Source organism: Symphalangus syndactylus, chromosome X (assembly GCF_028878055.3).
Source record: "Symphalangus syndactylus isolate Jambi chromosome X, NHGRI_mSymSyn1-v2.1_pri, whole genome shotgun sequence".
Lineage (NCBI taxonomy): Eukaryota > Metazoa > Chordata > Mammalia > Primates > Hylobatidae > Symphalangus > Symphalangus syndactylus.
Genome location: NC_072447.2, coordinates 154,807,233 through 154,820,568, shown reverse-complemented (window position 1 = coordinate 154,820,568; position 13,336 = coordinate 154,807,233). Strand labels below are relative to the sequence as shown.

The 13,336-nt window shown below is 37.2% G+C and overlaps 1 protein-coding gene across 2 annotated transcripts in view; it reads left to right on the top strand.

Moving 5' to 3' along the window:
• The window catches only part of GABRA3 (gamma-aminobutyric acid type A receptor subunit alpha3), a 271,961-nt gene that overhangs the window by 102,046 nt on the left and 156,579 nt on the right, over positions 1-13,336 (top strand). For both annotated transcript variants that reach the window (XM_055268325.2, XM_055268326.2), the window contains exon 3: positions 5,826-5,947. In XM_055268325.2, the coding sequence (XP_055124300.1) occupies positions 5,826-5,947 (122 nt within the window). The remainder of the gene's footprint in view (positions 1-5,825; positions 5,948-13,336) is intronic.

The following is a 13,336-nucleotide window of genomic DNA, read 5'->3' as shown; positions in this document are numbered from 1 at the left end:
TCATGATTCGGGGGAGCAGGTCAAAATATAAACATTAACAGGAGTGTGGAAGAAGTTGGTTCCAATCCTCATGGGTGACTTTGAGGGGTTCGAGACTTCAGTGGAGGAAGTAACTGCAGATATGGTGGAAATGGCAAGAAAACTATAATTAGAAGTAGAGCCCAAAGTTGTGACTGAATTGCTGCAATGTCATGAAAAAACTTGAAGGGATGAGTTGCTTCTTACAGACGAGCAATGAGAGTGATTTCTTGATATGGAATCTACTCCTAGTGAAGATGCTGTGAATATTGTTGAAATGATAACAAAGGATTTAGAATATTACATAAACTTAGTTGATGAAGCAGTGTCAGGGTTTAAGAGGATTGGCTGCAATTTTGAAAGAAGTTCTACTGTGGGTAAAATGCGACCAAACAGCATCACATGCTGAAGATAAATCTTTTGTGAAAAGAAGAGTCAATTGATGAAGCAAACTTCATTGTTGTCTTATTTTAAGAAATTGCCACAGCTGCCCCAACCTTTAGCAACCACCACCCTGACTGGTCAGCAGCCGTCCACACTGAGGCAAAACCTTCTACCAGCAAGAAGATTATGACTTGTTGAAGCCTCAGATGATTCTTTGCATTTTTTTTAGCAATAAAGTGTTTTTAATTAAAGTATGTAAATTGATTTTTAGACATAATGCTATTGAACACTTTAAATAGAGTGCTGTACAGTATAAATGTAACTTTTATATGCACGGGAAACCAAAATATTTGTGACTCACTTAGTTGTGATATTTGCTTTATTGGAGTGGCCTGGAACCAAACTCACAATATCCCGGAGGTATGCCTGAAGGTCTCACAGTCAGTTAGTGGCAGAGACAGAACTAAATTCTAGTCATTTGATTCTGGTCCTGTGAATTTACCACTGATCCATCTTTAGGGCTAGGAAAATGACTAAACTTGCATAACCTTCAGATAGTGTATTAGTATCGTCATTTTCATTTTTCAATGATGAATTATTATTATTATTATCATCATATTTTATCTAACCAGTAGTGGCAAATATGAGGTGTAATGGACATGTTTTAGTGTCGCTCTCATTAACTTGATAAACATATAGCATCAAGCAATTCATTTCTGTCTTTGGTGTTGGTGTCTTAGGTGTCTCATGTGTAAAATGAAGGGAGAGAATTATACAGTCTCTAAGGTTCTCCATCATTCTGACATGCCATGATTCCTTTTTTCTCCAAACTACCTTTGAATTCAAACTATAGGATCACGTTGCAGTTTAGTTACTGAATAAGAAAGAGTTCTATTTAGGTTGCAGATTAAATCTGCTTCCCCACACAATAATTTAGTGCACATTAGGAGAAAAAAAATCAGTAATAAAGAATAAAACCATAGAACAATATATTGAAAATAATTTGGGGGTGATATTTAGCATTGAGTTTTATTCATGTATTTATTTATTTTAGACAGCGTCTTGCTCTGTTGCCCAGGCTGGAGTGCAGTAGCGTGATCTCAGCTCACTGCAACCTCCGCTTCCCGGGCTCAAGTAATCTGCCAACCTCAGCCTCCCCAGTAAATGGGACTACAGGTGTGCCACCATGCCTAGCTAATTTTTGTGTTTTTGTAGAGGCAGGATTTCACCATATTGTCCAGACTGGTCACAAACTAGCATTGCTTTTTGACTTAAAAGTTTTCAACTTTTTGATGAAGAATGATGCTAAGATATCAACAGTCAGCAGGAGGAAATGGAAATGCATTCTCATGGAAGCTAGTATTTCAGTAAGAAAGAAAGCACAGTGTATTGGCCTTATATTCAGGATTTTTTTTAAAGAATTGTTTAATTTTTCATTTTTATGGGTACATCATAGGTATATATATTTATGGGGTACATGAGATGTTTTGATACAAGCATGCAATATGAAATAATCACATCATGGAGAATGTGGTATCCATCCCCTCAAACATTTATCCTTTGTGTTAAAAACAATCCAATTAGTTATTTTAAAATGTACAATTAAATTATTACTATTGATGTCACCCTTTGTGCTATCAAATACTAGGTTTCATTCTTTTTATTATTTTATACACATTAACCATCCCCACTTTCCCTCAACCACTCCACTATCCTTCCCAACCTCTAGTAACAATGCTTCTGCTCTCTGTCTCCATGAGTCCAATTGTTTTAATTTTTAGCTCCCACAAATAAATGACAACATGCAATTTTTGTCTTTTTGTGCCTGGCTTATCTCACTTAGCGTAATGATCTCCAGTTTCATCCATGTTTTGCAAATGACAGGATCTCATTATTTTTATGACTGAATAGTACTCCATTGTGTACATGTATCACATTTTCTTTATCCAATCATCTATTATGGATATTTAGGTTGCTTCCAAATCTTACCTATTGTGAACAGTCCTGTGACAAACATGGGTGTGCAGATATCTCTTTGATATACTGATTTCCTTCCTTTGGGGTATATACCCAGCAGTGGGATTGCTGGATCATATGGTAGCTCTATTTTTAATATTTTGAGGAACCACCAAACTCTTCTCCATAGTGGTTGTACTAATTTACATTCCCACCAACAGTGTACGAGGGTTCCCTTTCCTCTACATTCTCGTCAGCATTTGTTATTTCCTGTCTTTTGGATGTAAGCCATTTTATCTGGGGTGAGATGATATGTTATTGTAGTTGTGATTTGCATTGCTCTGATGATCAGTGCTATTAAGCACCTTTTCATATGCCTGTTTGTCATTTGTATGTCTTCTTCTGAGAAATGTCTATTCAAATATTCTGCCCATTTTTAATTGGATTATTATACTTTTTCCTACAGAGTTGTTTGAGCTCTTTATCTATTCTGGTTATTAATTCTTTGTCAGATGGATAGTTTGCAAATATTTTCTCCCATTCTGTGGGTTGTCCCTTCACTTCATTGATTGCTTCCTTTGCTGTGAAGAAGCTTTGTAATGTGATGTGATCCCATTTGTCCATTTTTGCTTTGGTTGCCTGTGCTTGTAGGGTATTGCTCAAGAAAGTTTTGCCCAGACCGATGTCCTGGAGATGTTCCCCAAAGTTTTCTTGTAGTACTCTTATAGTGTGAAGTCTTAGATTTCAGTCTTTTAATCCATTTTGATATGATTTTTGTATATTGCAAGAGATAGGGGTCTAGTTTCATTCTTCTGCGTATGGATATCCAGTTTTCCCAGCACTGTTTATTGAAGAGACTGTCTTTTCTTCCAGTGTATGTTCTTGATATTCAGCAATTTTGGATCAATATTTTAGCTGTCTCATCACCTCTCAGGGTGATTAAAAATTATGTTCAAGGCTTTAGTATTCTCACCTACAGATCCATCTGGAATAGGTAATCTCTGAAGCCCTATATATTTTCCCTATGATTCTATGAGGATTCTCCTTTCTGCCCCATCTAGTAATTCAAGAAATTTTTTTCATTCAGTTCATGAATCTACTTCCAAGAAACTGAATTAGGTTACCCAGGGTCAAGATCTTCCACCATGAGAGTTAAGGGATAATGAGAAAGGGGTTTGCACGAAATTAGTTGAGCTGCCACAACCCTTCCCCCTACAGCCCGTGTCAGATGGATCTAGACCATTGGTGGACTGAGCCAAGGGTGGACTGTCACCTGACAGTGTACCTATATTTATCTTCTCAGCATACTGATGTCAGTTTGTTAGCTCTGCACTACAGTTCCCTTCTTTCTTCCCCCTTGCCAATGAGGCATCTGTATCACTTCTTGTGATCTGTCCACTAAACCAGCCAGTCTTGTCTACTGTTGACTAGGTTCCAGTTCCTCTCTGGCCAAAGCTTTCCTTATGGCTTTTGTCTGATGAGGGTGCCAATTGCTTGTTGTTTATATTTATACTTGAATAATGCATTCGAGTGCATAAACCACTAGTCTGAGAAAGAGAAAACACACTTTGAATACTTCTAGATGGGAAGCAGTAAGCCTGGTAATTTTAATATACTGATTTTTTGATTTTAATGCAACATATCTGTAAGTTATTTTAATTTTAAAGATCCTAAAGCTATTACTAGAGGTGTTATATAGCTTGCCTAAGGTCATACAACGAATAAATTCAAATGCATGTTTCCAGACTCTTTAAGCCTACTTATTTTTTCCCATGTGTATCTATTATATAATTTGACTATCTCAGCAACTCCATAAGTTAAGTAGGGGAAGGATTACTTGCTTTGTTTTACTTTATTTTGCTTTCTGCTCCATCATAACACCTAGAACAGTAATAGACACATAGTTAACAAAAATGCATTGGATGATTAAGTGAATTAAATTAGGTTTATAAATTAAGTTCAAACTCACTTGGTTATCAGCTACAGTGTGGCAGTTTAGAGTGAGAACTATTCAAATCAGATGTTTATACACTTCTGTAGCTCTTTCTCAGGATCTTTTCAGAACAGAAGCCTTGTTCACTGTTAGGGATAAATATTATAGGGAAGACATATTGATGTTTATACTATTCTGTAGCTTTTTCTGAGCATCTTTTCAGAACGGAAGCCTTGTTCACTGTTAGTGATAAATATTATAGGGAAGACATATTGATGTTTATACTATTCTGTAGCTTTTTCTGAGCATCTTTTCAGAACGGAAGCCTTGTTCACTGTTAGGGATAAATATTAGTGGGAAGACATACTGACTGTCTCTTAAGACTCCTTCTTAACTAGAATCTTGACTTTTATAGCCCTGATTAACTGGATGCTAGGAATAGTTATTATATATGTATTAATGTCAACTTCCTGGGTTCAAGTTAAGAATGAGGAAAAACTGAGACTTAAAGACATACAAGTGCTGTAAGTAGCTTAATGGTATCCCCAATCACAAATGCACCTGGTACTAGGACCCAGGATTTCTAGCTGCTGGTCCATTGGTTGATTCCACACCATGCTTCTTGACCCTTGGAAAAAGCCATATCTTTTACCGTATTCCTATTTCCTCTGAACTACCCAGGGCCTTCATTTCTAGTCCTGTCAAACCACACCAAGCTCTTCCTCAAAAACTGAAAATATCAGTCACAGTGCCTGAGCCTGATTAGGTGGTTAGTAAGGTGTATAGTCTTCAGAAAGACTTACAGAAGTAATCCAAATTGGAGTATCAGCAGGTACCTAAAGGACACTGGAAAATTAGAAAAGTGAGATTATAGCCTTATGCCTGCCTCTCACTAGCAATATGACTTTGGGGAAATTTGGTTTCCTGTCTGCGCTTGTTTTCCTATGTATAAAATGAGAGTGATTAAGGCATCTCGTAGTAGTCTTAAAGTCTGGTAGCTTTAACAGTTGATGGACTGCTACTGCTTGGTTTCCCTATCCCCATAGGATGAGGGTAGAAGTAGACTATATACAATTTAAGGATCTGTCTAACCCTGTTTTTCTGTGAACTTAAATTTCTCTGGGCTAGAAGTGAGGTAAGTTCTCAGTAACATTTCCCGTCTTTATTTTGATGCCTGTTTAATCATGCAGCACAATTTTAAGAACTAACTGTGTGCTGGGAAATGTTCTCAGTGACGTTCTGTCCAGAATTTCTACTTGTGTCCCTTTACTGCTGGGTTAGGGCCGGGATATATGCCTGGCAAAGCTCATACCAATGCTAGAGTAAGAGTTCAAGTATTAACCACACTGTCTGCCTCCTACACAAGCAATCATTGTGACAAATATGTAGTGACTGCTATTTTGGATAAGATATAGGTCTGTGTAATTGGCCCAGTCTATTAATTGAAATCTTCTTGAATTACAATATCTAGTCATGTATTTTTTTTTCCTATTAAGAACTATTATTTTTTTTTCTTTTCCTTGCATTGCCTCAGGCTGTCTCCTAAGCATGCCCCAGATATTCCTGATGACAGCACTGACAACATCACTATCTTCACCAGAATCTTGGATCGTCTTCTAGACGGCTATGACAACCGGCTGCGACCTGGGCTTGGAGGTCAGTCCTTTTAAGATCTTTGAAGTCCTTTTCAGATCTTCTTCTCAGCCATTGTTATCTAAAAAGAGTTGTAAGTGCCTTCAGTAGTCTATTGGCCAATGAGGTTAGTGTAAAGCTGAATTTCTTCCCTATGAGCACTGAAAATTAGTCATAATCCTTCATTTCAGTAGGTGATTTCTCTGGTCTGGCTTCAGAAGATTCTAGGTTTTTGCTAGGTGCATATGGAGTAATACACAGATGTTCCATGACTCACAATGGTTTGACGTATGATTTCTGCCTTTATGATGGGTTTATGGGACATAGCCCAATGGATTTAGACTTACTACATTCCCAATTTATGATGGGTTTATTGGGTTGTCGTCTTATAAGTTGAGGAGCATCTCTACCTCAAGGTTAGACAATGCCCATTTCTAGTAACAGAATACCAATACCTGCCTGGATGACTGGTGTGGTCCAGGAAAAGCTGAGAAACATGCCTTTGTTTTCAAAACCCTGAGAATATATCAGCCTGACACTCCAAAAAGGAATAATCTACTGGCTATGTGAGATCTTAGTTGGCCATCAGTTTAGTATAATCAGCAATATGATCACAAGAAGGTAAATGTATTATATCACGGGCTGTTATAAATTCACAAAATGTAATCTAATGCTATTTTATAATTTGTAGTCTATATTCAAATTTTTCCAATTATCCCCAAAATGTACTTTATAGAAATTTTCGTTGATTTAGGATTCAATCCAGGATTATGCATTACATTTATTGTTGTGTCTGTTTCGCCCACACTCAGCATTTCTTTGTCTTTCATGACATTGATTAGATCTTCCATATTCATTTTCAAAGTAACACCATAGGAGTTAATTATGTCTTTATCAGCACATTACTCAAGAAGGGACTTGAAATCTGTTTGCTCCATTACTGGTAATGTTAATTTAGATGTTTACCAGGTTGCTGCTCTCTAAAATTACTATTTTAAAAGTTTATAATTAATACGTAATTTGTGGAGAGATGTTCTGACACTATTTTATGCCTTTTCCAGCTTACACCCAATAGTCTTAGCAGCTATAGATTATCCTTGTGAGACTAATAACAATTATGGTGGCGAAATGGTGATTTTCTAAAGCTATTATTATTCTAGACTTATTAAATGACATTCTATTGTAAGAAAAAATCTTTCTTTCTCTTTAATTAATTAGCTAATGTCAGTATGAATGGATTCTTGCTTTATTCGATGGATTACAGTCCATTAATATCATTCATTTCAATACACTATTTTGATTAAAATTTTTGCTAATAATTTCCCATATTCCCTAGTGGAAGCCTATTCCATTTGGCTTCTGTTTCCTTTTGATATGCTCTCATTTTTTGAGTACTTTCTTATTATATGGCGTGACAGTATATTCCAGACTTATTTTGTACTTTCCATAATCCAGCCTTGGAATTAGTCATTTTTCCAAGAATAAGGGGTACCTTTTGTGAGAAATTACATTTAGAATCAAAGTTCTGGCTGCTAGGTGTCCTCATTACTGCTAGGATCTCATTGCTTCCAGGATTTTTCAGTAGATAGAACTGGGAAAATAGCAAATGCACACACACTCACACATATACACACACAGATGTATTGTATATATGTGTATGTATGTGTGTGTGCATGTATGGCAATGAGTTTACACTGGTACTACTAATTGCAGTCCAACAAGTACTTTTAATTGATACATGTACCCATTTGTTTAATCCTACAATATACAAAAATATTTTGAAATTACTACACCCATAGTACTACAATAAACACATTAAGTAAAGTTAAATATATATTTGCAGTTTTTCCATTGTGTTTTGATTTTGGACTAAGGCTATATAACACCTGCTTTTATATAAATAATGGATTAGAGTAGAGCGGTATTGAAGGAAGAGAGACCAGTCACAAATTAATTGCAATTTTCTAGGATGAAAATAATGACTGTGGGAATGGAGAGAATTTGGTGACTGCTTAGATTATGGGGTTAGAAAAAGAGGAGGAGAAAGGGATAACTTCTAGGTTCCTGGCTTGTATGATTGGGTGGTGCTATTTTCTAAAATAGGGAAGACTGGAGGGAGAATGGTGCAATTGCGTTTTGTTTCTTTTGGATTTGGGGTTGGAACAATTAATATGGAAAGAAGAGAAAGAAAATAAGGACCAGATTTACTCTCTCATCTTAAACAACCACAAAGAAATGAACAAATATATAGTGTTTTATAGAAATCAAACAAAGGCAGCACAGGATATTGATTCCTGAAAGAAAGAAAACAAACAAGGTGAGCGCTGTGATTGCTGATCCTTAACTGCCTGGAGCAAATTTTTAGGCTACAGTGCAGGGAGGGGAACCCAAATAGTGTCTGGTGGACTGTTTCAGTTGAGAAGTTGAGAAATTAGGGAGGCCAAGTTTATTAATTCATAAGGCAGAGGAGAAGATAGAGCTGCATGGAGACTAAAAAGTTGTGTAGAGAAAGACAGAGAGAGAGAGAGAGAAAGGCAGAAATCTGTAGAGGGTGGTTCCACAAGTTTTCAGGCACTCCTTACCTCACAACTTAAGGATGAGGAAAAGACCACTGGAAACAGTGGGTAAAACATCAGGGTTTGGAATAACTTGTGTTTTCACCAACCAGAGTTTCCATCACTCTACTTGGTGGAAACACTTTTAACACCTGGTACATGGGGTAGGGTGCTCAGAAGAATATGGCCTCAGTGGCATGGCAAAATTATCCCAAGATTAAAGGCTGCTCTACTCCCACATGACAAAGGTTAAAATCAAGCTTCAAAGAATTTAACTATTTCTAAGTAACACATTATCTCAGAACAAAAATCAAAAACATTCATAGCAGTAAAAAAATCTGATATCTAACAAAGTGGAATTCACGATGATTCCAGTCAAAAGTTTCCAGTCAAAAAATTTGAGAAAATTTTCTGGAAAAAAATTTCCAGTCAAAAATTACCAAGCATGCAAAGAAACAAGAAACTACAACCCAAAAAGGGCAGAAACGCTAATGAGCCTGAGGATATAGCAATAATAATTAGCAAAACAAGACATGGAGAGAAAAAAAGACTGAAAAATGAAATGGAAATCAGTGCACTGTGGTACAACTTCATGTAGTCTGATGTAACTGTAATGGGATTACCTGAAGGGGGCAGAAAATATACTTGAAGAAAAACTGGTCAAAAAATTCTGACTTTTTGGGCAAATGACATTAATAGACATTTCTCAAAAGAATATATATAAATGTTAAGAAACATGAAAAACTGCTCAACATCACTAATCATCAGGGAAATGCAAATTAAAACCACAGTGAGATACTACGTTCCTCCTGCGAGAATGGCCATTATTAAAAAGTCAATAGGCCGGCCGCGGTGGCTCACGCCTATAATCCCAAAACTTTGAGAGCCTGAGGTGGGCAGATCCCGAGGTCAGGAGTTCGAGACCAGCCTGGCTAATATGATGAAGCCCCGTCTCTACTAAAAATACAAAAATTAGCCAGGCGTGGTGAGGTGTGCCTGTAGTCCCAGCTACTTGGGAGGCTGAGGCAGGATAATTGCTTGAACCAGGGAGACAGGTTGCAGTGACCCGAGATCATGCCACTACATTCCAGCCTGGGCAACAGAGTGAGACTCCATCTAAAATAAAATAAAATAAATAAAATAAAATAAAATAAAGTAAAGTCAGGCTGGGCGTGGTGGCTCATGCCTGTAATCCCAGCACTTTTGGAGGTCGAGGCTGGTAGATCACAAGGTCAAGAGATCGAGACCATCCTGGCCAACATTGTGAAACCCCATCTCTACTAAAAATACAAAAAAATTAGCTGGGGGTAGTGGTGTGTGCCTGTAGTCCCAGCTAGTTGGGAGGCTGAGGCAGGAGAATGGCTTGAATCTGGGAGGCAGAGATGGCAGTGAGCCAAGATCACGCCACTGCACTCCAGCCTGGCAACAGAGCAAGACTCAAAAAAAAAAAAAAAAAAAAAGTCAATAGATGTTGTTATGGATATGGTGAAAGGGAAATGTTTATAAACTGCTAGTGGGCATGTAAATTAGTACAACCTCTATGGAAAACAGTATGGAGATTCCTTAAAGAACTAAAAGTAGAGCTACCATTTGATCCAGTAATCCCACTACTTGGTATCTATTAAAAGGAAAAGAAGTCATTATATAAAAAAGACACATGCACACATATGTTTATTGCAGCCCAGTTCACAATTGCAAAGCTATAGAACCAACCTAAGTGCCCATCAACCAATGAGTGGAAAAAGAAAATGTGATACATACACATTGTGGAATACTACTTGGCCATAAAAAGGAGTGGAATAATGTCCTTGCAGTAACTTGGGTGGACGGAGCTGGAGGCCATTATTTGAAGTGAAATAACTAAGAAATGGAAAACCAAATACTATATGTTCTCACTTATAAGTGGGAACTAAGCTATGATTACACAAAGGCAGACAGAGTGATAAAATGGACTTTGGAGACTCAGAAGTGGGAGATTGAGAGGGAGATATGGGATAAAAAAATACATATTGGGTACAATGTACACTACTCAGATGATGGGTGCACTAAAATCTCAGAATTCACCACTATATAATTCATCCATGTAACCAAAAACACTTGTACCCCAAAGGGTATTGAAATAAAAAAATTAAACAATTCTAACTTTGATTGCAATTGCAATCTCCCCAACCAAGAAAGTCAACAACTCCAAGGACAAGAAGCATGAAGAAAATTACACCAAGAGAAAGGAGAAAATTGCTTAGTAGGGACATGGATGAAACTGGAAACCATCATTCTCAGTAAACTAAACTATCGCAAGGACAAAAAACCAAACACCGCGTGTTCTCACTCATAGGTGGGAATTGAACAATGAGAACACTTGGACACAGGAAGGGGAACATCACACTCCGGGGACTGTTGTGGGGTGGGGGGAGGGGGGAGGGACAGCATTAGGAGATATACCTAATGCTAAATGACGAGTTAATGGGTGCAGCACACCAACATGGCACATGGATACATATGTAACAAACCTGCACATTGTGCACATGTACCCTAAAACTTAAAGTATAATAATAAAAAAAAAATGATAAAAAGAAAATCTGAAAAGCAAAGAGTAAATAAAGACATTATGTACAGATGAAAAACTTTAGAAGGATACTAGACTTTTTGTGAGAAGGTAGTGGAGAAACAGCTTTAAAGTACTGAGCGAAAAACAAAAGCCAGCCTAGGAGTCTTTAACCAGAGAAAATAAATTTCCCCCCAAAAGGCAAAATAAACACTTTTTTCAAACACATAAACACTTAAAAAGATTCGTCACCAGCAGATCTGTACTGGAAGAAATGTGTCACCACAAGGAAAATGATGCCAGATAGAAATCTGGATCTATACAAAGAAGGGAAGGGCAGTGGAAATGGAAACTGTGGGTAAATGTAAAATAGTTCCTCATTTAAAAATTCTCACTAAATGGTAAGTAAATACTTAAAGCAAAAATAATAACCATGTATTGTGTAGTTTGTAATATATGTATAAGGAAAATGTATGTCAATGAAAGCACAAAGAAGTGGAAATATGCTATTGAACAGTTTTATATTACACAGAAAGTGAGATAATATTACCTGTAGGTAAACTGTGATAAGGATGTGCACTATAGAACTTGAAAATGATAGCTAATAAAGCAACGAAGGATATAAAAATGTAATAAGAAAAATATTCAATCCGTAGGAAGGCAGAAAAAGAGGAAAAGCTAACAAAGAATAGAAGAAACAAACAGAAAACAAATAGCAAGGTTGTAGATTTAAACTTAACTACACAGATAATCTCATTAAATATAAATCATCTAAACACCCATATTTAAAGGCAGAGGTGGTCAGATTGGATTTAAAAAGAGCAAATTTCTCCCTGAGAGAAATGCACTTTAAATATAAAACCACAAGTGGGTTAAAGATAAAATGATAGGAAAAGATGCATCATACTAACACGAATTAAAAGAAGGTTGGAGTAGTTATTTTAATATCAGAAAAAGTAGACATGAGAGCAAAGAATATTACTAGGAGTACAGACTGAGAAGTGAAACGAGAAAGAGATGGTCTATAATATAGTTAGAGATTTCAACAGTGCCCAAATTAGATAATGGAACAAGTAGACAGAAAATAAGTAAAGGAAGCAGAAATTTGACCCACGCTAACAACCAACTTGACCTAACTGGCATTTATAGAACACTCCAATCAACAACAGCAAAGTACACATTCTCTTCAAGTGTACTGGAACATTTATGAAAATAGACCATATTGTGCATCATAACATTTAAAAAAAATTACAGCATAGGCTGAGGGCAGTGGCTCACGTATCCCAGCACTTCGGGAGGCCAAGGTGGGCAGATCATCTGAGGTCAGGAGTTTGAGACCAGCCTGGCCAACATGGTGAAACCCCGTCTCTACTAAAAATACAAAAATTATCCGGGTGTGGTGGTGCATCCCAGCTACTTGGGAGGCTCAGGCAGGAGAATTACTTGAACCTGGGAGGTGGAGTTTGCAGTGAGCCGAGATCACACCACTGCGCTCCAGCCTGGGCGACAGAGCAAGACTCTGTCTTAAAAAAAAAAAATTACGACATAATAGGGTGTTCTTTCCCGACTTGCACTATTGGGTATGTATCTAAAATAAATCAATATATCCAAGATATCCACAGATATCTGTACTCTCATGTTTATTACAGTGCTATTTACAAGAGCCAGAATATGGAATAGACCTAAGTGCCCATTAACAGATGAATGGATAAAGAAAATGTGGTATATGTACATCATGGAATATTATTCAGCCATGGAAAATTACAAAATCTTTTTTTTCTGTTTTTATTTGTTTGTTTTTTAATTTTTTTTTTAAGGCACGGTCTTGCTCTGTTGCCCTAGCTGGAGTGCAGTAGCATGATCATGGCTCCCTGCAGCCTTGATCTCCTGGGTTCAAGAGATCTTCCTTCCTTAGCCTCCTGAATAGCTGGGACTACAGGCTAATTTATTTTTTATATTTATTTTTTGTAGAGACAGGGTCTCACTATGTTGCCCAGGCTGGTCTTGAACTCCTGGGCTCAAACAATCCTCCCACCTTAGCCTCCCAAAGTGCTGGGATTACAGTTGTGAGTCACCATGCCCAACCAAAATAATGAATTCCTGTCATTTGCAGCAACATGGGTGGGACTGGAGGTGTTTGTTAAGTTAAACAAGCCAAGCACGGAAAGACAAATATCACATGTTCTCACTCATGTGTGGACCTTAAAATAGTGGATCCCATGGAGATAGAGAGTAAATTGGTGGTTACTAGAGGCTGGGAAGGGTAGGAGGAAGGGAGAGATGAAGAGAAGTTGATTAGGTATAAATATACAG